The sequence below is a fragment of the Lynx canadensis genome, chromosome E1, assembly GCF_007474595.2.
Source record: "Lynx canadensis isolate LIC74 chromosome E1, mLynCan4.pri.v2, whole genome shotgun sequence".
Classification (NCBI taxonomy): Eukaryota; Metazoa; Chordata; class Mammalia; order Carnivora; family Felidae; genus Lynx; species Lynx canadensis.
In genome coordinates this window covers 2,052,645-2,075,726 of record NC_044316.2, presented here as the reverse complement: position 1 = coordinate 2,075,726, position 23,082 = coordinate 2,052,645, and the positions used below count along the sequence as shown (strand labels likewise).

The 23,082-nt window shown below is 60.5% G+C and overlaps 1 protein-coding gene and 1 long non-coding RNA gene across 8 annotated transcripts; one reads left to right on the top strand and one right to left on the bottom strand.

Moving 5' to 3' along the window:
* The first annotated feature begins 1,081 nt into the window (after positions 1 to 1,081).
* Positions 1,082 to 22,457, top strand: DLG4 (discs large MAGUK scaffold protein 4). Of its 7 annotated transcripts, none has more exons than XM_030296123.1 (20): positions 1,083 to 1,236; positions 8,955 to 9,119; positions 12,469 to 12,522; positions 12,669 to 12,719; positions 12,940 to 13,064; positions 13,163 to 13,332; positions 13,436 to 13,572; positions 13,723 to 13,867; positions 16,215 to 16,510; positions 16,607 to 16,709; positions 16,858 to 16,972; positions 18,199 to 18,375; positions 18,658 to 18,694; positions 18,789 to 18,816; positions 18,945 to 18,992; positions 19,358 to 19,459; positions 19,740 to 19,912; positions 20,823 to 20,932; positions 21,433 to 21,524; positions 21,696 to 22,457. In XM_030296123.1, the coding sequence occupies exons 1-20, from the start codon at positions 1,207 to 1,209 to the stop codon at positions 21,800 to 21,802; spliced, it is 2,265 nt and encodes a 754-aa protein (XP_030151983.1). In that variant the 5' UTR covers positions 1,083 to 1,206; the 3' UTR covers positions 21,803 to 22,457. The 7 variants fall into 7 exon arrangements, with proteins under 7 accessions (XP_030151988.1, XP_030151983.1, XP_030151982.1 ...); XM_030296122.1 differs by having other exon boundaries at positions 12,660 to 12,719; XM_030296125.1 differs by having other exon boundaries at positions 1,084 to 1,236; positions 8,955 to 9,020.
* On the bottom strand, positions 6,462 to 13,014 carry LOC115501190. The gene is made up of 3 exons (XR_003964743.1): positions 12,917 to 13,014; positions 6,883 to 6,886; positions 6,462 to 6,472 (listed from the first exon to the last, which is right to left on the bottom strand). It is a non-coding gene; the product is annotated as an uncharacterized LOC115501190 (long non-coding RNA).
* Positions 22,458 to 23,082: the final 625 nt, after the last annotated feature.

Here is a 23,082-nt window from a genome sequence, read left to right as displayed (position 1 = left end):
GTCGGTCGTCCTGACTGTCCCCCATCAAAGTCCAGCAGCCCTGGCTGGAGGAGCTCCTCCCTCACCGGACAGAAGGAGGCCAGAGATGGTGGCAGGGGTGGCCCGGGAGGCGGGGGTGGGGGAGGGTAACTCAGCTCTGTTCTGGTGACAGACATCCTGGACTATTATGAGGCGTGTATCTCAGAGAGCCAGGTAAGGGGGTGAGGTGGGGCCGCTGCCTCAGGGGAGCGGGCAGGGCTGGAGCGAAGACAGCCAATGTTGAAGACTTGGGGGCCCTGGGGACAAGATCCCGAGTCAGGGGTGCAGAGAATGTTCTCTCTCCTACCCTGCAGCCCTTCCTCCTCCCGCTCCCCCCCTTTCCTTTGCCCCAGTTTCAGGCACCAAAGAGTCCAGGACAAAATTACTTTTCAGGCTTCCTCCTGTGAATCCTGAGGGGGAAATAGCCCCCCAGGGATTCCCTCCCGCCAGCCCCTCCCTCACACCCTGCCCCCGGCCAGGGCCTGGCTCCAGTATTGAAACCAGCATGGGCGCTCCCTCCTCCTCATCTCTGCCGTCGGCGCTGGTGCCCGGCCAGGCCTCCATCTTGGCCACAGGGCCTCTCTGCATCTGCTGTTATCTCCTTTCCCATTATCCGGGTTCCTGCCGGCACCGAAGCAGTTAACTCTGCCAAGGCACCCCCCCATTCTCGCTCCTCGCTCCCTCCCTCCCTCCCCCTGCTTCCTCTCTCCTCCTCTCTCCCCTTCCCTCCTCGGCTCCACGGCTCCCTCGGCCGCTGCCGCCTCCGACCCCCCCCACCCCACTCCCCCGCCACGGCCCCTAGCCCCTGGCCGTTAGGCAAGACCCCCCCCTACCCCGGGGCTCCCCGAAATCCAGTTCCCCTCCCCCACCCCAGCTCATGCCCCAGCCCCCGAACTCCGGGGCTGCCAGCCCCCGGTGCCCCCGCCCCTCCTGAGAATCGGGGTGTGCTCCCCAAGCCCCCTCCCCTCCATTGGGGACCCCCTTTTAGGGCCCCCTTCCCCTCCCTCCCACGCTCCCTCCCCGTCCCTTCTCCAACCCCCTCTTTCCCCTCTCACCCCTCCCCCCATCCTGGCCCCCCCTGCAAAAGTGGGGTGCGGAGGGGGGAGGGGTGAGAACCCACGGAGGGGAGGAACGAAACTCCGATGAAGTCAGAGCCCCTTACCCGCCGCCGCGGCCAGCCCCCCCAACATGGACTGTCTCTGTATAGTGACAACCAAGGTAAGCATGATGGGGGGGGGGGCTATAAGCTGGGGGGGGAGGGTATGAGTTTGTGGGGAGGGGTTAGGCAGGCCTAACCTGGGGCTGGGGGCCCAGGAGTGACAGCATCAGAAGATGTATTTGGGGGTCATGATTTAGTTTTGGGGTTCACATCTGAGATAATGCTGGGTTTGGCCACAGGTGCCCCCTGGGGTGATCCCTTTGTACCTGTAGAGAAATGGAAAATTTGGGCTGGCTTGTGGTTTGGGGGGGGCTAGTGGGTTTTGGGGTTCGCCAACGAGGCTTGAGGGAGACTTATTTAAGGAGAAGCCTGGCTCACATGGAAGTCCTGCTCTTGTGCATTGGAAGGTGGACTACGTGAGGGGGGGGTCCTCTTCCCTCCTGGGGGACAGACTGGCTTGTAGGTGTCTTGTGCAATTTCAGGGGGCTCTTGGCATGGGGGTAGAAGGTTATTGGTTGTGAGTGCCTGACTGGTCTGGGGGTGTCAGCTGGCGGAGAAGGGGTGGGCCTTCAAGCTATGGAACGAGCATCTTGTGGTAGATGCATTCGGGGGTACTCTCGATTTGAGGGAACTGTGGATTTAGGGTTGGATCATATGGAATACGGGGATAGCTGGGAGCTGTCAGAGGGCTAGGGCCTGCCACAGGGCCACCTGAGGGAATGGACCAGGTGAGGTGAGGGTTTGGGGTACTCCCCCGGGAGGGAGAAGAGGTTGCCAGACCCTGAGGAGGATGAGAGCTTTGGGGAGACAGGGGATTTGAGGAGGGGGACCGGGTGGGTGGTGCAGAATTTGGGGGTGGCCCCGGGCAGGTGCTCAATATCCCTGCCTCCTCCCACACCGTATCCTCCCCGTGTTGGGAAAGGGAGAAGAGCAGATTAAGGGGAATGTTCCTCTTACCCCTGACACTTGGGATCGAGGTGGGGGAGGACACCTGGATTTCAGGTTCCCCGGGTGAAAAGGAGTTGGAGCAGGGCAGGCCTGGCAGCCGTGAGGAGCGGACGAGGGCGTCCCTGTGGTCCGAGCCTGGAAGGGGCAGATCTTGGATGGGGAGCATGGGGCAAGCTCCTGGTGGGTGCTGCAATATACCTAGGTCTTGGCTGGGAGACTCTGGGACTGGCAAGCTGGGTGCCTGGTGTGTGGAGGGAGGCTTGGGCGGGTGGCAGGCAGCTGGGGGTTGGGGGGTGGGACAGGAAGTGGGGGCCGGGGAGGCGGGGTCCGGGTGAGTCACAGGCTGGGGAGGGGGTTATATTTAGTGGGAACTGCAGCTTCTCAGGGGAGGGAGCTGAGGACACACATGTTCCCTGCCACAAACTCACACATGTGTGTACACATGCAGTGTGCACGTGTGAGCATGGATGGAAGAGACTGGAGGCTGAGGACCTTTAGGTCCGGAGCCCCCACCCCCCTCCAGAGCTACTTGCTTGTCTGCGTCCCCCCCCCCCCCCCCGCCCCTTCTGTGGGGTCCAGGCTTTCTCCCATGCTGCTGCTTCCCCCGTTCCCTGTGGTTTCGGTGGATTTTTGTGCCTCACTTTCTCTGGCCTGGTCTCCTTTAATGTCTGTCTGATCCTTAGCTTCTCCTGTCTCCTGCCTTCAGCCTGCCCCTCAGCCTTAGGCTCCCTGGCTGTGGTCCTCCGGGTGACAGGTGTACCCAGAAAGCCAGTTGGAATGTGTGGGCCCTGCTTCCAACATGTGAACACACACACATGTGCGAGCGAGGGTGAGGGGCTTGCCTAGCTATTCTGGGAGGGGGAGTTTATTCATCTCCCTTCCAGACTCCTACTTCTTCGATGGAGCCCAGAGTGAGCATCCCTGAAGGAAGGAGCCTTGCGCAGAGAGGATCAATCATGCATTTGGGGTTTTACAGAGGCGTGGAGGAGACCCAGAGCTTGCCACATTCCTTGGCCGGAAAACTTGTCAGTCTCGGGATGACGAGGACTCCAACTCCCATAAGGCCTTGAGGCACAGGAGCCCTCCTGTTAGAGGGCTGCCGTCCGTGGGGCTGTTGGGAGTTGTGGTACATCTCTATCCAGGGCAGCGGAGGGGTAGCCGAGAGGAGCCAGCAGGGGGCACCAGGGGCTTGTTTCCCACCCCCCCCAGCCCCACCCCCATCGTCCCCCGCTCCCAACACGCTGGGCGGGGTAGGGGGTGCCCAGTCTTTGCGGTGGTTGAGCTTCCCAGCTCCGTTTGAGAGCCCTCCATCTTTCATTGCCTATATTTAGATTCCTGTCGCAGTTATTGAAGGAACACTTATTGAATGCCTACCATGCGCCAGGCCCTGTGCTTTGTGCTCACTCCGCCTTTAGAGCTATCACTTAGTCTTACTCCGTGCCGGGGTCTCTGCCGGTGTCTGCCTCTGAGAATCTCTTTCTCCCACTCCGCCCCCGTCCCTCCCCCTTCTCCCCGCGCTGCTGCCGCCGTTGCCATGGCAACCGGCGACGACTGAAGTTGCGTGGCCGACTTGAGGGCCGGGCGAGGGTGTCGGAGGGCGGAGCAGAACAAGTGGGGGAGGGGGGAGAGTGGGAAAAGACCGGGGGTATCGGGCCGGACCCCGGAGGCGAAGCGGTTAAACCCTCCGGGTGGTCCTTATTGGGCAAAGCTGAGAGGCCGGGGGCGGGGCACTGTGGCCAAAGGCCTCATTCATTGGCGGACAGGGGCGTGGCGGAGGGACAGTGTGGGCGAGGCCGGGGGAGCGAATGGGCGGGAAGTGGACGGGGGCGTGGTCTCTTGGAGGCAGGTGGGTGGGGTCTGGCTTACTCTATCGAGGGAGGCGGTGGCAGCCCTCGGAATGGGGCGGGGCCTGAGGGCTGGGTATCCTGACCGAAATGAGGGCGGGGCTGACCCGGCAGGGGCGTGGCGTGGTCCCATGCGCCGGAGGGAGACGGGGTTTTGAGGGGCCTGTTGTCTGAGGAACTGCGGGGTGCGGGGGTCTTTGGAAAGGAGAATCCGAAGGCTGGGCGATTGACGTCTCAGTTTTCCTAAGATGGAGGCCTGTTCAGATTTCATCAGAGCACAACCTCCTACCTCAGCTCTCTGTTCCAGGGAGACGGTTGCTAGGCGACAGCAAAGTCCTTGATTGCTGCGTTGCCAGGCAACAGGGAAACGGAAAATGGAGGGAAAAAGGAAATGGGGGATGGGGGAGGGTCTTAAGGGGCCACAGCGCCCACTGGTGGAGAAGTAGGACCTGTGCGTTTTCTATTCTAGAAGGAATTTCGAGCTCAGCTCTTCCGTAAGGGCTCCCTCTGAGGATCCAAGCATTCTACCCAGATGCGAAACTAGGGCATTGGGGGTCATCTTGGGGGCGCATCTAACAGATTCCGATAACGGGGAGGGAGGGACATGGGCGAGATTCTAGGGCAGTCTGTCCTCTCTGCCCTGTGTGGGCATTAGAGAGAAGCCAGAGAAGCCGATTTGAGGCCACTGCTCAGTGGGCTTTAAGAGTTGGGAAGGTGGGCGTTCAATGGGATAATATTTGTAAAGAGAGGCTTTCAGGTTCAGTTGTTTGGGAGAAAATGGAAACCTCTGAGGCAGTCGTTTTGGGGTGTTGTGGAAGATTTGTGGGTCACTGCAAATTGCAGGCCAGATCTTACTTTGGTGAATATTTTTTGAGGCTTGGGTGTGGGGGGTAGATCTATTTGGGAGCACTCCTGTAGCAATGTTGGAATTCAGAATCACGGAGGTGATGTGAAGACGTAGGAAGGGCAGCCAGAGAGAGCAGTGATGTGTGAACTTGAGGGGTGAAGAAAAGGGATAGGGAAAGATCTATTAATTTAAAGGTTTGGGAATAAGTTGAAGAGATTACAATGGAATTTGGAGGGCCAGCTTTAAGATACATTAAATACTCCCAGAAATTGGAGTCGGGTGTTTGTTTTTTGTGTTTTTGTTTTAAAGTGTTTCTTTTTTAAAGTTTATTTATTAAGTGATCTCCACACTTGCAGGGGAGATCACTTGAACTCAAGACTCTGAGATCAAGAGTTGTGTCCTCTTCCCATGGAGCCAGCAGGGCACCCCACTGGTGGTACTGGGGCTGTGCATACTGGAAAATCATGAGTATTTCATTAGATGCAGGGATTTGGACAGGGGACCCCAAAGGAATTTGAGGACTGCTTATTTGGATGTTGACGTTATAGAAAGGGTAATATTTGCACTAATGTCAAGGTCTCCGTTGGTGGGTTGGGAGATATGATTTTGAAAGGGAGGATTTAAACGGTGGTTTAATTTGAGGAGACAGCCGGTGTCGTGTCTGTGGTCCTTAAACTCCTGAAAAGCATTGTCTGGCTATCAAGTTATGGGGCTGGACTGCTGGTTAGAATAGGAGATATCTCGGCATCTGAGGGGATGCGGTCCCTATTAATAATCCTTGGGGAGGGAGGGGGGTGGGGCTTTTGGGAGGCATTTTAGATCCTGGGGGGTGTGGGGGGGGGGGTCCCTCTACGGTGAGAGTGGAGTGCTTCCTCTTTCCTGCACCTTAGGAGTCCAGTAGAGATGAGTGGTCCATGGAGCTTTGGGAGTTTTTAAGGACCTGGTGAATTTAGGGGCAGGAAATTAGATGAGAATTACAGCTATAAGCCGGTAAATTTCAGGAGTGTTTCTGTTGGGGTTCCGAATAGGAGTATACTGTGGAAGGTGAAGTCCACAGAGAAACAGCTGGAACCTGGGAAGTTGATGGCTAAGAGGGTCTCCCCTCACCCCCTCTCTCCCATCGTGACGCTCTCCCGCACTGCGCAGGCGCCTTCCCCCCCCCCTCCGGCCGCAGCCTCCAGTCGCCGCGTCCGCCGCAGCCCCCGCCCCTCTGCCCCTCCCCCTCCCCCGACCCTGGGACCCTTGCTCTCCCACCCGTCCCCTCCCCTCAGTCCCCCTCCCCTTCTCCATGTCGGCTCGGAACAGATTCGCCTCCATGTGTCTCTGCGTGGTACGTGCCGCGGTACGGGCTCCGGCCCCGCTCCCCTCTTCCCGGACCCCCCAAATCTCAGGGTGCAAGCTTCAAGTGCTGTCGCTCTTACTTCTGCTTGGCGCGGGGTCTCTGGGTTGCAGTGTCTCGCGGACAGGCGCAGTGGGTCGCCCCTCTTATCAACATCCCCCTTTCACTCACACCCCTCTATTTTGGGGGTGCAAGCCTCGGTTCCAGGTCATTCTATGCAACTGGGGCTCCAGTGACGCGAGGGCCAAGGGGAAAGGAACAACAGCGACCCCCAGGCCTTTTCCTTGCCTCTGCCCTAATGTATTGGGGGTTCAGACCTGGTTGCAATACCATCGGAACTGTCGCGGTTGGGGCCCAGAGTTCCACTGGGGTAAAACAGGGGATCCTCCTTTCCTTCCTGTCCTGCTTTAGTTGTCCTGTAATCTGGGCTTGAGGGGTGCTGCCCCCGACCCCCACCTGCCAGTCTGCAGTTTTGGAATTACTCTTCCCCCCCCCCCACACCCCTCCAGACGTTTTTTTTCTTCCCCCCAAGCCCTTACTACATGTACAGTACTCTGAAATTTTCCAGGGACCAAACATAGGCCCTAACCTCCTTCAGCCACATTCTGGGGACTTTTGTACCCTTCCCTTGTGCCCAATGTGGGTCCCTCACATTGTCTCCTAATGCAGGGGAGTCTTTCCCTCAGTCCTAGACAGCCCCCACCCCATGGGGGTAGGGCAGGGAGACGTGTCTGCAGTCTCACTGTGATAAAAACTTCTCTTTGTTTCCTCTCTAGAATAAATGACCAGTTTCTGTGATTCCATTTTCTTTCTGTGCACCCTGACAGTTCTTCACCAGATTCAGGGATCCCCTCTGCGAGGTGGGCTGAAGATGGAGAGGCGGTGGACTCAGACCCTCCCCTGACTCAGGGAGACTAGAAGCTGCGCCCCTGGGCCCTGCCTCATGACCACGCAGGGGATGGGACTCTGGGGAAGTGGACAGGGGAGCTGTTTCCGCCCGTCCCCCCGGACCCCCAGTTCTGGGGCACTGTCCAGGCTGCAGACCACCTTTTCAGGGTGTGGGATGGACAGCCTCTTCCAGGTTGTGGAATTCTGTTATCCAGCATGGCCTAGCCTTTGAGGGGGGCTACGTAGCTCATACCCACCCCCCTCCTTACTTCTCCTTCTCTACACTTTGTGCCCATGGTCTTGAACCCTGGGGGCCAGGATTCTCTCTCCAGGTCTGCGGGCCAGAAACCCGGGTGTACCTTGATGAGCCCCTATTTTCCTTCTCAGAGGTGCTTCATCTCTGGCCTGGGTGGGAGAGGCTTCATGTTGCCAGCACCGTTTTCCTTCTCCTAGTCTCTTGCTGCGCCCTTAAGCCACGGCCAAACTTGGGTTACATCCCCAGAGTTTTCAGAATCCTACTAACAGGCATTGACTTTGATAAGCTGCCTCCAGTTGGATCGTGCAAACGTTGCCCTCCAAATGTTGGGGTACTCAGCTTCTCAGATGCTTTTTTTGAGAGGGGAGTTCTGCCTTCTCTTTTCACCTAGGTGTACTTGGGGGCGGGGTCTTCTGTCTTGTCCCCAGGGAACCCTGCTCTTCCCCCCCCCCCCAGCTTGGGGCTTGGTGGGGGGCAGGGGGGGGCTCTGCCTCTCTGGGGGGCTGGCTCCTGAGGAGGGCGGCGGCAGAGGTGGGTGGACCCAGGCGGGGTCGCTGCCCTTCAGTGCTGTCTCCAGCTGCCCCTTTCCTCTCTCTCTGGCCCCCAGTTAATCTCATTTACTGATGTCCTTGTTAAGCTAGCAGAGGAGGCCGGTGAGATGGCTGGTGGTTGGTTGGGAAGGGACTCGGGGTCATGTTGAGTCTTCCACTCCTAAAGGCCAGAGGGAGACCAGGAATGGACTCTGAGACCCAGCTCCCCGCCTCCTTCCCCGGCCAGCCAGCCTGGAAGACACCCATTCCTGTCCCCCTCCTGAGCGCTACTGCGTCTGTTCCTCCCCCTTCTGCTCCCAGTATATCCGATTAACTGGCTGGGCTACGGGCGTTTGTACGGATGGGGCCAGACTCGTGGGGGCCGCTGTGCAGACTACTTGGGGAACCAGCTGGGCCAGTGGAGGGGGAGCTGGACCAGTTCAGCTTTGTCCTGCCTGGGGGCCTGATGCCAGCTACCTGCTAGTTGAAGGGCCTGACTGCGGTCCCTGCCTCTGTCTGGCATGCCAGTGCTGGACAGCCAGTAGCTCTTGGGGTAGATAGAGGCTGCGGTGGGGAGACTGAGGCAGTGAGGGTGGGGTGGGAGTGAGCTGAGACACCAGGGGCGCGGCAGCTGGAAGATGGACGAGGGAGCTCACAAACCGGGGGAGTGGGGTGAGGATGATGAGGGAGGCAGAGAAGTTGGGGATGGACGTCGAGGATGGGGGTTCAGCGTGTCAGAGGGCTGGCGCAGTGACAGGGACTAGTATCTGAAGGCCTGGGCCAGGCGGGAGAAACCGCGGCCGGAGGAGGGGGTGTGCCGGGTGGAAGGCTCGGGGGACGGGGGAGATAGGATTTGGGGTGGGGGGGAGCAGGGGGAGGGGCTGGGATTTGGGCCGAGCCGAGAGGTGGCGGTCCGGGGCGGGAGAGGGGCTGTGGGAGGGTGGAGAGAGGGGAGCCAATGGGCTGGAGGACCGGGAGGGGGAGGAACTGGTCAGGCCCCAGGGCCTTCCGCACCGCACTGGCGTGGGGGTGGGGGGGGCGGGAGAGGAGGCGGCCGGGCGGGCGGGCGGCCTGGAGCCCGAGGCGCTGGGCCGGCCCCGGTGACGCCTCGGTCCCCATCCCCAGAAATACCGCTACCAAGATGAAGACACGCCCCCTCTGGAGCACAGCCCGGCCCACCTCCCCAACCAGGTAAACGCCCCCGAGCTGGTGCACGTGGCGGAGAGGAACTTGTCCCACCTCGAGGCCGGCCACGGGGTCGTGGGCCACGCCCACCTCTCCCCCCTCAAGGTAGGAGACTCGGGCGGCCCCCTCCCCAGTGCGGCGCTCGGAGCCTCGGAGCCACAAGCACCCCCAAGGGCCGGTAGGGCGAGAGCCGTAGGCGGGAGGAGGCTGGGGCGGGGCGGCTGGGGCCCGGAGAGGGGGCGCTTGGGGGGGCCGGAAACACCTTGTCCCCACCGAGGAGAAACAGAGGCCGGACGAGGGGGGGGGGCGGGCGTAGAGCTTAAGGCCGGCGAGTGCGTGTGTGCGCGTGCCTGCGCGCACGTGTGTTGAGAGGTGTGCGCCCCCAGGACGCCCCCCACCCCGGGCCCTCTTCATTCCTTCACACCCCCCACCTCCGTTTCCGTTTTCTGTGTCCTGAGCTCCGTGCGGAGCTCCAGCTGCCCGCATTTGCTCCTGTCCCTTCTCCGCCTCCTCCCCCCACTTCCGGCCTCTGGGCCTGGTTCTGCCTGTGCCCGAGTCTCCAGCCCTTTCCATGTGTCTGGTCGGAGACTCCCAGTCGTGGGGCCTCTCTGCCTCGGTCCCCTGCCTCGGCCTCTGCGCCCCTCCTGGGCTCCCTCCCCTCCTCCCCGCCTCTCCCTCCCGCTGGCTGGCTGGCTTCTTCCCAGGATGCTGTCTCTCTCTTCCTCCCACGCGCTCTCCTGCTCCCTCCCTGATCCCCAGCTCAGGCCCTCGGCGGGCTCCGCGCTCCTCCTCGGCGGGCCCCGCTCTCCCTCTGGCAGTGACCGTCCCCTAGTCGTCCCTTCTCCCCTTTCCGGCCACCACCCTTTTCTTCTTCGAGCCCCTCCCGTCCCCCCATTATATTATCCACGCCCTGTCTTCCCTTCTCCAGTCCCGGGGAGGCCTTGTCTCTGGGACCTTCCCTCCTCCAGGCCAACTATATATCTTCTTCCCCTTCACACCTCTTTTCTGGGGGCACAGGATGGGGAGGGCCGGAGGCCCCAGGCAAGCTGTGACATTGAGGGGAACACCGTGGGGGCAGGGGTGGCCTTCCAGAATCTTGCAGGATGCCCTGGGGAGGGCGAGGCTGGAGACGTTTCACCACGAAGTCAGGGAGGAGTTTTCTGAACCTGGAGATGGGGAGGCAGGGAGGGGGCCGCGGTAGGTTCTGGGGTGAGGAAGAGGAGGAAAAGAAAGAGGGTTCTCTGGCCTGTAGCAAAATGGAGAGACCCCAAAAGGGGGAGAGGCCCTGGGGCTGACCGGGTGAGGCTGTGAAATCAGGGCCAAGGTTGAGTCGATGGAGAGGAACAGAAGTCTGGCCCTGGAGGTGAGGAGACAGCACAGAGTATTCCTGTGAAGCGGTGACAGCTGCAAGGAGTGGAGGAAGGCAGACTCGAGTCGCTCTTTGTGGGGTGGGGCCAGGAAGCTCCCTGGGGAGGGGATATGGGGGAGAGGGAGGCGTGCAGGGTGGTATCGAGTGTGGGGATCAGGGTGCAGGAAAACAGGGAAGCAGAGGAGAGAGTGCTGGTGGCCCTGAGCCAGCCAGCGGGGGTGGGGGGGGTGGGGGGGGGGTCTGGGGACCAGGCCCGAGCCAGGGGGACAAGGAAAAGTCTCAATTTGCAGAGGTTGAGATCGGGGATCGACTGAGAATGATGGACTGTGGTTTGGACAGAATGTCCAGGGTTTGAAGCTTGGATAAGGGAGAGTGGGTATCTCTGGGGTGTCAGAAGTTAGGGTGGAGGATGAGGGCCGGACACTGAGCAGGAGGGCTAGTGGGGGTTGGGGGTGGGGGGGGAGCGGTGATGCTGGATAAGGACTGAAAGCCGGTGGAGGGCCAAGGCTGGGTTGGAAGATGGAAACGGAAGGTGGGGCAGGGATACGGGTGCAGGGTGTGGGCTGCTGTAGAGGGAGGGGTGGGAAGCAGAGGCAGGTGGCCAAGGAGGAGGGATGGGGCCTGGGGAAGGAGGTTTTAGGACAAGGATGGGGTGGGGACGGAGGACAGCCTTGTGGAGGGGATTTTGGCCGTGGCTATTGGTTGGATAACAGCATTTGCTGGGATTTGAAGGGTCGGAGGTTGGCGGTGTTAATGGATTTGCGGGTTTGAAATCTATCGCAGAGCTTGAGAAGAAGCCTGTAGGGTTGAGAAATAGCAGGAGAGAGCAGGGGCCCTTTGGGGGGGGGGGGATCGAGGAGTTTGGGGAATCCGTGATGACTGCCTCGCGCTTCGTAGGCTCCAAATAAATATTTGTTTAAGGAGGAGATAGGTTGGGGACCCCGGAAGGAAGCTCTTGGCCTCCTCTCCCATTGCCATGGAGACGGGGTTTCGGTTGCCCTGGCAATTGGGGAAGCCCCTAGGACCGGCCTAAAGCTGGCCCCGCCCCAGAGTCTAGAGACCCTGCCGCGTCGAGGCGACTGACGTCAGGACCTGGGTACGCCCACTTTAACCCTTTCCGGAATGGAGGTTGGGGTGGGGGGAGTAGATGAGAAGATAGGACCCGGATGTCATTCACCACTCCCCCTTCCTGACGTCTTTTGCACTGCGTAGGGTGAGGGGCGTACAAGAGGGAGAACGGGGCCCTTCAGGACGCGCTGCACCCACAAACCTCTTCAGCCTGGACTTCTCTCCCCTGGCTGCCGGGGGGCGGGGCCCCGGGTAGGAGAGGCGGGGCTAGCGGATCCCCTCTGCCTTTGGGAGTCTGATCGCTCCTAGGCCACGCCCATCTCCCGCCCCCCACTCCACCCCCACCCCCGTTGTCCTGGCGACAGGGCCTTCTGGAGGTGGGTCTCCCCAGGCCTTGGCTGGGCTTAGATACCATCGCTAGGCAACAGAGTCCTTGGAGGAAGGGGTGGATTGGATGGCGGGTGGGTGAGGAGGGAGGGGCTTGCAGCTGGGGGAACCCCGGATTCCCGGGACCCGGGGTTTAGGGCAAATGTGTGGGAAGGTGAGGGGCAGATCCGAGGGAGGGTTCTCAAGGCTCCTGGGTGCATATGGGCCGACAGGGACAGGGATGGGGGGCAGGCCCCGGGGGACGCGTAAGCACTGGGGTGTATGTGTAGCGCATAAGGCAGTAGCATCCCGTGGTGTTACATCCGGTGAGAAGCTCCCCCTTTCGCCTGCCCCCCCCCCACTCTTTACCACCTGCTGCTCCCCCATCTGGTTGTCTCTCCCTCCCTTCCCGCTTCTCAGACACCTCCTTCCACATTCAGGGGGGCCCGGGCCCAGGCAGCGTTAGGGCCGTGCACGTGTGAGTGTGTGTGTGTGCGCAATACGGGTTGAGCTGGGGCCTCGAGGGGTTCAAGAGCAGGCTTGGTTCAAGAGGGGACCCCGAACGGGTAGCCAGGCTGGTGGGACCCTCGATGACAGGCTTCCTCTTGAACCAAGGCTCAGGCAGCTTTTCATCTCCTTTTCCCCTCACAGGCCAATTCTCCTCCTGTGATTGTCAACACAGACACCCTAGAAGCCCCGGGATATGTGAGTTGTTTAGATTTTGGGGCCACTGGAGAAGGATGGAGGGAGAGCGGGAGGGCCTGGGCCCCAGCAGCAGGGGAGGGGCCGGTGCTCAGGTCGGAATGTCCGGCTCACTGGTGTTGTGTTTCTGGTCCGTGCTGGAGTTGCAGGTGAACGGGACGGAGGGGGAAATGGAATACGAGGAGATCACATTGGAAAGGGTGAGCAGGCTCCCCCGCCCCCCGCCCTGAGGTCCCCCCAGCTCCCTGTCACGCTTCTCTCTGTGCCTGTGTGTACTAGGTGGCCAGTCCCTTAGTCCTTAGTCTTGTCCCTTCCTGCTCCCGTCACGGCCCCTTGGCCCATGCCCCCGCCCGAGTCCGAGCCGCCTTGCCCGGAGCGGGCCTCCAGGAGGGCTGACGCTCCTCCCCTCCTTCTGCCCAGGGCAACTCAGGTCTGGGCTTCAGCATCGCAGGCGGCACCGACAACCCACACATTGGTGACGACCCGTCCATCTTCATCACCAAGATCATTCCTGGCGGGGCCGCGGCCCAGGACGGCCGCCTCAGGTGGGGAGGGGACACAGGGCTTAGGGTGCCGGTTCCCTCGAGAGGGAGGGCTAGGGCAGCAGGAAGCTCCTGGCTCAGGCCAACCTCGCTGCCTCCAGGGTCAACGATAGCATCTTGTTTGTGAATGAGGTGGACGTGCGGGAGGTGACCCACTCAGCCGCGGTGGAGGCCCTCAAGGAGGCGGGCTCCATCGTCCGCCTCTACGTCATGCGGCGGAAGCCTCCAGCTGAGAAGCTTATGGAGATCAAACTCATCAAGGGGCCTAAAGGTAGTGACCCGTTGTGTCTCCACCCCCATCCCGACCGTCCCCCGCCCCAACGCCGGCTCCCCAGCCAACCTGGACGTCCACCTCTGTCCTCCCCTCCATCCAGGTCTTGGCTTCAGCATCGCGGGGGGCGTAGGGAACCAACACATCCCCGGAGATAACAGTATCTACGTGACAAAGATCATCGAAGGGGGTGCCGCCCACAAGGACGGGAGGCTGCAGATTGGGGACAAGATTCTAGCGGTGAGGACCCCTGTCACTCTTCCAGCCCACACTTGGGTCTCGCCTCCTGGCCCCCCGGGAAGGCCCCGTCCTCCTTGGCACCTCTCCCACGGTGTTGTCTGTCTTGGGGCTGTTTCTGGCTCTGTCTGAGCTCTCCTTCCTTGGCCCCAGGTCAACAGTGTGGGGCTGGAGGACGTCATGCACGAGGACGCCGTGGCAGCCCTGAAGAACACATATGACGTTGTCTACCTGAAGGTGGCCAAGCCCAGCAATGCCTACCTGAGTGACAGCTATGCTCCCCCAGACATCACAACCTGTGAGAACCCTCCAAACCTCAAAGCCTCCCATGACCCATCCCAGTTACCCCCATGACATCCCAGTGAGTGTTCCTCCTCAGATGCTCCCCACAAAATAGAAACAATGTCTCTTCTTCTGGGTTGGAGAGTAGGTGAAAAAATCAGTTACCGTTCAAGACCTAGAAAAGCTTGTCGACAGTCTCTCCCCCAGAAGGCACAAGGCCCAGATGGTTTTGTAGCTAATTTCTCTCAACTCTTCAAGGAATAGATCATTCTTCTGCTCCTTCTGAGCGTGAGGACAGATAAAAAGGTTCACGTTTCATTTTATGAGGGCGTTTCAAAGGGTCCCAAAGATAACATAAAAGAGGGAAACTCAACCCCAATTTTGCTTCTGAATAGAGAGGTAAAACTTTGTAGGAACGTAGTTGCAGACCAAATACAGCAGCCAATGAAGGGAATAACATCGTCACAAAGTAGGTTTTTTTTTTTTTTTCTTCGGGAAACTAAAAGCACTTCTGTATTGGGAGACCTCTTAATATGATTCATCGTATTAAACAACGGACAGAAATTGTAAGGTCATTTGAAATCGATGCGGGAAAAGACATTGAGGAAATTCAACATCCCTTTTCACACGAAAACTTAGTAAACTAAGGACACAGGAGTTTTCTTTCACGTGATGGAGAGTAGTTCTCCTCCCAAGAGGAACCTTGGCTCCTTGGAGAAAGGGCCTGTTCCAGATCCTGTGCCGGAAATGCACAAGACGAGTTTGTAACATCTTACAGGCTAGAAAAACAGTAAAGCTACCCAGGACTCTAGGGCGTGTTATCGACGCAGGAGGGGCTCCCACTGGTTATTCAATCACAACTCCTCAAATAGGTGGAGGTCCATGAGATCATAATGATGCTTAAGAATAACTGGGCACCTTTGGAGGATGCTCGGGGCCCATTCGTAATGAAAACCGGCAAATGCGGGGACAGAGTCAGGTCCTGTACAAACTGTACCTCAGAATCACCAAATGGTTGATATGGGAGAGTTCTTTTTTATTTTTTTATTTTTATTTATTTTTTAATTTTATTTCAATGTTTATTTTTGTTTTTGAGAGAGAGACAGAGAGAGCATGAGCAGGGGAGGGGCAGAGAGAGAGGGAGACACAGAATCTGAAGCGGGCCCCAGGGTCCGAGCTGTCAGCACAGAGCCCGATGCGGGGCTCGAGCCCACAAACTGTGAGAAAGTTCTTTTCTGTCGAATCATTCCCACCGATAAGTGTTTCTTCTTCCAAAAAAAAAAAAAAGAGTAGAATATTCTATTTTGCAATCCCCAGTGAAATATCACTGGGTTCTGAACTATCAGAAGGAGGCAGCGGTCCTCAGTGGCCACTAAAGCTCTCAGGTGAGAGCATAGAGATGGGTGGGTCAGCCCCACGACAGCTGAACCTGCCAGTCAGTCTTACCTAAGGCAACCAGACATTCTTGCATCCCGTTGTGGTCTGGTGGAAAGTGCGTAGCGTCACCTATGCAGTGTTTGTGACACAAAATTGAACTTGAGTCTGACAAAGCCTCTAGATCGAATTATACGAGGAACGGGGCAGAAGCACACGGTAACAGCCCAAAGATGGAAGTGGTGATTTCCCCCTTAGAATTTCCCCGGTAGGGGGTGCGCCCGGGTGGCTCCGTCAGTTAAGCGTCCAACTGTCTGTCCGACTTCGGCTCAGGTCATGATCTCACGGTTCGTGGGTTCGAGCCCCGCGTCGGGCTCTGTGCTGACGGCTCGGAGCCTGGGGCCCGTTTTGGATTCCGTGTCTCCCTCTCCCTCTCTGCCCCGGCCCTGAGCACGCATGCTCTGTCTTTCTCTCTCAAAAATAAATAAAAACACGGCACTTAAAAAAAAATTTTAAAAACTGAAAAAGAATTTCTCCCGTAGAAAGTGGGAAATTCTATCAGACAGATGACCTAGTTTTCCCGACCAATGGATAGCCAAGAGCAGGAAAAACCGGAGAGGGGCGGGGGGGACTTTTATAGACTGAGAGATCTGAGGAAACCCAGCACCCACAAGGAAGCCCCCAAAAGCCTGGTGCTAATATTCCCCTCCACTTGGCCACCCCTGGCGTACGGAGGACATATAACCTTCAACTCGATGACCACCACCCCCCCCCCGCCCCGTCCCTCGGGAGAACCAGCCCTTCATGTGGCCTGTGCACTCCTGCCCCCCAACACTGCTGGGATCTGACGCCCCCCTCACACCGCCCTACTATCTGGCAGAGAAATGCCTCCGTCACCCGAGTCTGGCTCTCCTGGTTCCCTGGGGAGGAGGTGGGGCGGCCGTGGGTCCTGCCCGCAGCGCCCTCACCCCTTCTCCCGCATCTTTCAGCTTATTCCCAGCACCTGGACAACGAGATCAGTCACAGCAGCTACCTGGGTACCGACTACCCCACATCCATGACCCCCACCTCCCCTCGGCGTTACTCCCCGGTGGCCAAGGACCTGCTGGGGGAGGAAGACGTTCCCCGGGAACCGAGACGCATAGTGATCCACCGGGGCTCCACGGGCCTGGGCTTCAACATTGTGGGTGGCGAGGACGGTGAGGGCATCTTTATCTCCTTCATCCTGGCCGGTGGCCCTGCGGACCTCAGCGGGGAGCTGCGGAAGGGGGACCAGATCCTCTCGGTGAGGGAAGGCCGGGCCCTGCCCACACCCCTCCTCTACTCCGGGGCTGGGGCCTGGTCCCCGTCCCCGGCGACTCACCCTCCCCGCTGTCTCTAGGTGAACGGTGTTGACCTCCGCAGTGCCAGCCACGAGCAGGCTGCCATCGCCTTGAAGAACGCGGGCCAGACGGTCACCATCATCGCTCAGTATAAACCAGAAGGTACCGGGCCCGAAGCTCCTCGCGTCGTGAGCTGAGAGGGTCCTCAGAGCCCGGTCTCCTCAGCTGGTGGCTCCAGTGGGGGCAAGGGAGGGAGGCGGAAGCGCTCCGGTGGGGCCAGAGCTCAGGAACCTTCTCGTCCTTTTCTCAGAGTACAGCCGATTCGAGGCCAAGATCCACGACCTTCGGGAACAGCTCATGAACAGCAGCCTGGGCTCAGGGACCGCCTCCCTGCGGAGCAACCCCAAAAGGGGTTTCTACATCAGGTCGGATGCGCCTCTCTGTTCTGTGTCTCCCTCCGCCCCAGCTCTTGGCCCTGAACCCTGCCTGGCTCCCCCCCCGACCCCTTCCCGGGCCTGACGCCCAGCCGTCGTTCATGGGCCCCGCTGCTCAGGTCAGCACTGGGAAATAGTTTCAACTGGAAAATAGCGTCTGCCTCAAGTGTCCCTACTGCCCTCTGGCCCCCAGTCAGCCTGGCACTTCCCTTAGGACCTCCACAGTTGGGTGACTCAGAGGTTACTGCCCGGCAGAGTGGGGAGGGGGATGCCTCTCGGCTGTTTGGAATGTTGCCCCCGCCTGCAGGGGAGGGGGTCACAGGTCTCCTGCTCCCCGGGCATCAGCTCTGTGGCCCCTGCCTCTCTCTCCCCACCCTCTCTCTCCCTCGGGGCTCCCGTCCGCTCTGGCCCCACCTCTTCCTGGAGGTCCAGATCTGCGTTGCTGGTCATCTGCTTTCTGGACGCGTCCACTGGGGTGTCCCACAGGCATCTCGCACTCGACACGTCCCACACTGAGCTCATTGCTTTCCCTCGAGTCCTTGAGCCCTTTATCTTGCTGAACCAGTGTTTCCTCCCTCCCGGCACCGCCACCCGCTCAGACTTTGCTCTCAGACTTTGCTCGGCCCTTCCCTCCCCCCTCCCCGCTGGGCTCCAGTGGGCTCCTGGGGGCGGTCTGCTGTGGCTCCCAGGTGCCTCCGGGTGGTCCCAGAGCCTCTTCCATTTGGTCCCCTTCGGTCCCGTTCTCGTGCTCTGTCTTTGCTGCCTACACGGTCCGGCCCTCCCTTGGCTGGACCCCGGGGTCATGACGTAACTGACGGGAATTTGGTACCGATGGGGATGGGCAGGGTTAGCAAAGAGTGGCCCTGTTCCTTCTTCTGAATTCGAGCACGTTCCGGGGTACCTCCCCGACTGTCCCCTGCATGCGTCCTGCAGACTGCGTTCTTGGGAGGGCGGCGTTCTAGATTTGGCTCTAGAAGTTGCACGGGATCCAGAGCCTGTGTGATCTCTGGCACAGTGCAGCCCGAGTGGCGTTTAGTGGTTGTGATTGTGCGTCACACTGGAGCATTTGCTCCCCACACGGTGGTGGGGGGGCTCCTCGGGGTCCGTGGCCCCTGCGGGAGGGCTGTGAGTGGCCACACTTTGCCAGAAGGCCTGGCTGGGTGTCGGGGCGCCAGAGAGCTCAGGCGGTGTCTGACCGACGGCCACCCACGCTGCAGGGCCCTGTTTGATTACGACAAGACCAAGGACTGTGGCTTCCTGAGCCAGGCCCTGAGCTTCCGTTTTGGGGACGTGCTGCACGTGCTCGACGCCAGTGACGAGGAGTGGTGGCAGGCACGGCGGGTCCACCCCGACAGCGAGGCCGATGACATCGGCTTCATCCCCAGCAAACGGCGGTGAGGCTCCCGGGGCCTGCAGCCTTCCTGCCACAGGGGCTCCAGTCCCAGGGGTCCCCGGGCGGACAGCAGAGGCCACGGGCCTGCCCTCTGACCCCTCGGAGGCCTGTCTGCTGGGCAGCCTCCCTCCCGTGAGCCTCTGGAGCAGACGTGTCATTGAGGAGTCCTGGGGCCCAGGGGCCGCCGGGAGGTGGTGTTATCAGCTGGCCCGGGGGAGGGGAGGGCTCTAGGGCCCCTCAGTGGCCATTCCTCTACCCTCCCATCCCCCCATGTCCCCCACAGGGTCGAACGGCGGGAGTGGTCAAGGTTAAAGGCCAAGGTAGGCGGGGGAGCGGGCTCGGGTGGAGGAGCGGGGGACTCGGGGCTGAGGCCCACCAAGCACGTGGCCCACTCCTTCTGTTCTTCCTCTGTAGGATTGGGGCTCCAGCTCTGGATCACAGGGTAGGTAGGGTCAGCTTGCGAAGCGGGGGTGAGGGAGCCCTGAGCTTCTCTTGACATCTCAGGAAGGCCACGTGGGGCCCCAAGATCCCTGTCTCCCAGCCCCTCGCAGACGCCCTGCCTCCCACTAGGTCGAGAAGACTCCGTTCTGAGCTATGAGACGGTGACGCAGATGGAAGGTGAGTCCTGGCCCGACCCCGGTCCCCAGCCCGACTGCTCCCCAGCTGCTCTCTTGCCCAGCTGCTCCCTGGCCCGGTTGCTCCCCAGCCTGGCTGCTCCCCAGCTGCTCCCCAGCCCGGCTGCTCCCCGGCCCAGCTGCTCTCTTGCCCAGCTGCTCCCTGGCCCAGCTGCTCCCCAGCCCGGCTGTCCCCCGGCCCGGCTGCCCCCCAGCTGCTCCCCGGCCCAGCTGCTCCCCGGCCACGCTGCTCCCCAGCTGCTTCCCAGCGGCTCCCCAGCTGCTCCCTGGCTCTGCCCCCCAGCCCCGGCCCCCAGCCCCGGCTGCTCCCCACTCTGCCCCCGGCCTGAGCTGGCTCTCTGTCCTCAGTGCACTATGCTCGCCCCATCATCATCCTTGGGCCCACCAAGGACCGAGCCAATGATGACCTTCTGTCCGAGTTCCCCGACAAGTTCGGATCCTGTGTTCCCCGTGAGCGCCCGGGCCCTGGGGTGGGGAAGGGAGATGGGGGTGGGGCCCATGGCATTGGGGTGCAGGAGGACACAGGGATTCTCAGAGAAGGGGTGCTTCTCATCCGCTCTGCTGCCCCATTTGGAGACCTGGGGGCCCTGGAAGGGGTGTGGGGGGAGGTGGCCCAGCCCCTCTGAGTCTCGGTCTCACCAGCAGCCCCCTTGCGCGGTTTGATGTAGGCAGGCTTTAAGCTAGAGGGACGGTGGTTAGATCTTCGGGGGGCGGGGTGACTTCCTGGCAGATACGACGCGGCCCAAGCGGGAATATGAGATAGATGGCCGGGATTACCACTTCGTGTCCTCCCGGGAAAAAATGGAGAAGGACATTCAGGCGCACAAGTTCATCGAGGCCGGCCAGTACAACAGCCACCTATATGGAACGAGCGTCCAGTCCGTGCGGGAGGTGGCCGAGCAGGTAGGACCCGCGGGCACCCGGCCTCTTCCTCCTCCCCCGCCCACCCCATGGCCTCCCCCCAGCTCTCTCTAACTCTCTCTCTCTCTCTCTGTCTCTTTCCCTGCTGGGTCTCCACTCCCTCCTCCGCCTCCTTCTCCTCTCGGGCAACTCTGTCTGACTGCCTGCTCCCCCTGCCTCCCTCCCTCCCTGCCTGACCCCAAACTCTTCTCCGCCATCTGTCCCCTCTCCCCCCCTTCCCTCGTCCCTGCCCCACTTCTCCTCTCTTCCTGTGGCCTTGCCCTTGGTGGCTTGGCCTTCCCACCTTGGTGCCCTCCCTCTGTCTGGCTCCCCTGTGGCCCTCTGGCCTTGCCTGTTCCTGGGGTCTCCACCCCCCTCTCCCACTCCCCTGCCACCTCTTTTTCCCTACTGCCCCCCACTCTGCCCTCTCTCCCTCCACGGCTCCTTTCTCCATCTGCCTCTTCTCCCTCCCACCTGTCTCTCCTTGTTTCTTCCATCTGTCTGCCCCCCCCATCCTACTTCCCTTCTCCCCCTTCCTCTCTCCTGCTCCTGCCCTCAACCCCTCCACCCTGTTCACTGTTGCCCCTCTGGCCTTGCTCTGCCCCGTCTTTTGGGTCCCCTTCCTGCCCATGCCTCACCCCTCCCTCGTTACCTCCAATCCTCTCCTCCTGTGCTGGCTTCTTCCCTTGCTCTCCATCTGCCCCTTCCTCTTTCTCTCTGTCTTTAACTCTGTCTGTTCTCACCTCCTTCCCACCTTGACTCTCTGGCCACGTGTCTTTTGACATCCATGTCACCTCCTTTTGGCCAATCTCCCATCCCCCACCTTTCCACTTACCGCGTCCTGTCCTGGCACCTCTGTCCGTCCTTTCCTGCCACCTGCTGGTCCCCCTCCGCCCCCCCTGCCTGCCCCCAGGGGAAGCACTGCATCCTCGATGTCTCGGCCAATGCCGTGCGGCGGCTGCAGGCGGCCCACCTGCACCCCATCGCCATCTTCATTCGCCCCCGCTCCCTGGAGAATGTGCTGTGAGTATGGTCTCGGGGGGGGGTGTGGCCTCCCCTCAGCGCCCCCCCGCATCTGTGGCCCTGGGCCTGTGTCGAACTCTCCCCTCAGAACCTTGGACAGCAGCCCCAGCCGCCCTCCAAGGGGACCAGGCCTGTCCCTTCCTCTCCAGCCTCGGGCTGGGCCAGACTGCAACTCCCAGCAGCCCCTGGGGCATGCACCTGCTGGCCGAGCAGGGCCCCTGGGGCTGTCGGGAGTTAGAGTCCGAGCCCCTTCACTGGGGCTGAAGGGCCGGAAGGATGAGGCTCTGGAGAGGTTCCCGGAGTGGCCGCACCCGGCCGGGGTGGGTCGCGCGGTGGGGTGGGGGTTCATTGGTGGCCCCGGAGACGACACGGGGAGTTGTGTCTTTCGCTGCGTGCTCCCAATCAGAAAACACTGGTTGCGACTGAACTTGCCGGGACGGAGGAGGTACGAGGTGGGGCGGGACCCGTGCTCAGATCTGCGTCTCCCTCGCTCTCCACAGAGAGATTAATAAGCGGATCACGGAGGAACAAGCTCGCAAAGCCTTCGACAGAGCCACCAAGCTGGAGCAGGAATTCACAGAGTGCTTCTCAGGTGAGGCTGTGGCCCTTGCTCAGATCCCAGGCCGGTGCCGCGCCTGGCAGACGGTTGAGAAAGGCGGCCTCCCTGGGTGGGGGGCAGCCCCACCGCTCGGGGTTTGGAGAGTTAGAGAAAGGGGTCCCTCCCTCGCTCTGGCCTCATTCCCCGTCCCCCCCGTCCCCCCAGCCATCGTGGAGGGCGACAGCTTTGAGGAGATCTACCACAAGGTGAAGCGTGTCATCGAGGACCTCTCAGGCCCCTACATCTGGGTCCCGGCCCGAGAGAGACTCTGACTCCCGCCCTGGTGTGGCCTGAACTCGCCCTGTCTCCGGCCCCCGGGCCCTTGGTCTGGACTGAATTGCCCAAGCCCTGCGCACCCCCTGGCCTCCCTCCCGTCCCTTCTTATTTATTTCCTTTCTAACCGGATCCAGCCCTGGAGGGGGGACACTCCCCTGCATGTAACCCCGCACCCCAGAACTGGGCTCCTGAACCCCAGGAACCTGGGGTCTGGGGAGGAGCCGGGCTCCTGGTCCCGAGCCCGTGCTCCGTAGGACCCTAGCCCCTGCCCGCCCCCGACGCACACACACACCCACCGGGGGCCGCCTGCCCTCCCCCATCTTCTCCCACACACATTCCAGAAGTCAGGGCCCCCTCAAGGAGCACCCCGCTGCAGGGATGCAGGGCCACAGGCCTCCTCTCTCTCCTGAGGCCAGGTCTGGGGTCACCCCTGCCCCCATCATAACTCCCCATGTCCCTTGGTTTCGCATTTAGTTTTTCCCATTTTTTTTTTCTTCTCAAAGGTGGTTTTTTGGGGGGATAAGTGGGGGGACTCTACTGTGGGCCCCCTGCCTTCCACATGCCCCCCACCTTTTTTTCTTTGCCGGTTTGCATGAGTGGAAGGTCTAACTGTGGCTTTTTTTTTTTTTCCTGGATTTTTTTTTTTTTTTTCTGGGGGGGAAAGGGGAGGGATGGGTTTAGGGAGTGGGAATGTGGGGGGTGGGGCCGGGGTTGGGGGTCGGGAGCCAGGGGAAGACTGGAAATGCTGCCGCCTTCTGCAATTTATTTATTTTTTTCTTTTGAGAGAGTGAACGGAAGAGACAGATACTTGAAACCTGGTGTGTGGCCTGCTTATTTGGGAACCGGGTGAGGAGGGAGACAGGGTGGGAGCGTATGGAAGGGTCTGGTAGTCAGAGCTGTCTTCGTGTCAACCCAGAGAGGGGACAGTGGCCTGGAGGGGGCCTTGGAGGGAAGCTGAAATCAGGGACGGTGGGCCAGCAGTGAAGTAGGGGCCTGGGAGGGGCTGGAGGCATGGTGCAGTCAATGAAAGGCCCAGAACGAGGAAGCCAGACCGGCGTAGGTCCCTGCCGACTTAGCCCAGCCCTGATCACTCTCCTGGTCCTGCTGGACAGCAAGACACTCCCTAAAGGAAAACACGGAGGCAAGTTTCTTGGTTCGTGTTCAGAGCGTTCTGGACAGAGCTGGGCTGTGGCCGTGATGTTTACAGAGGTTTGCTAGTAAGAAATACTGTGTAAATATTCATTTATTGGATTTCTTTATGCCCCACCTCTAGGAA

Coding starts and splice junctions, on each gene's coding strand:
- DLG4 (XM_030296122.1), top strand. CDS start 1,207: ATGGACTGTCTCTGTATAGTGACAACCAAG. Junction 19,460..19,739: donor GTTCGGATCCTGTGTTCCCC/GTGAGCGCCCGG, acceptor ACTTCCTGGCAG/ATACGACGCGGCCCAAGCGG. Junction 21,525..21,695: donor ATTCACAGAGTGCTTCTCAG/GTGAGGCTGTGG, acceptor CCGTCCCCCCAG/CCATCGTGGAGGGCGACAGC.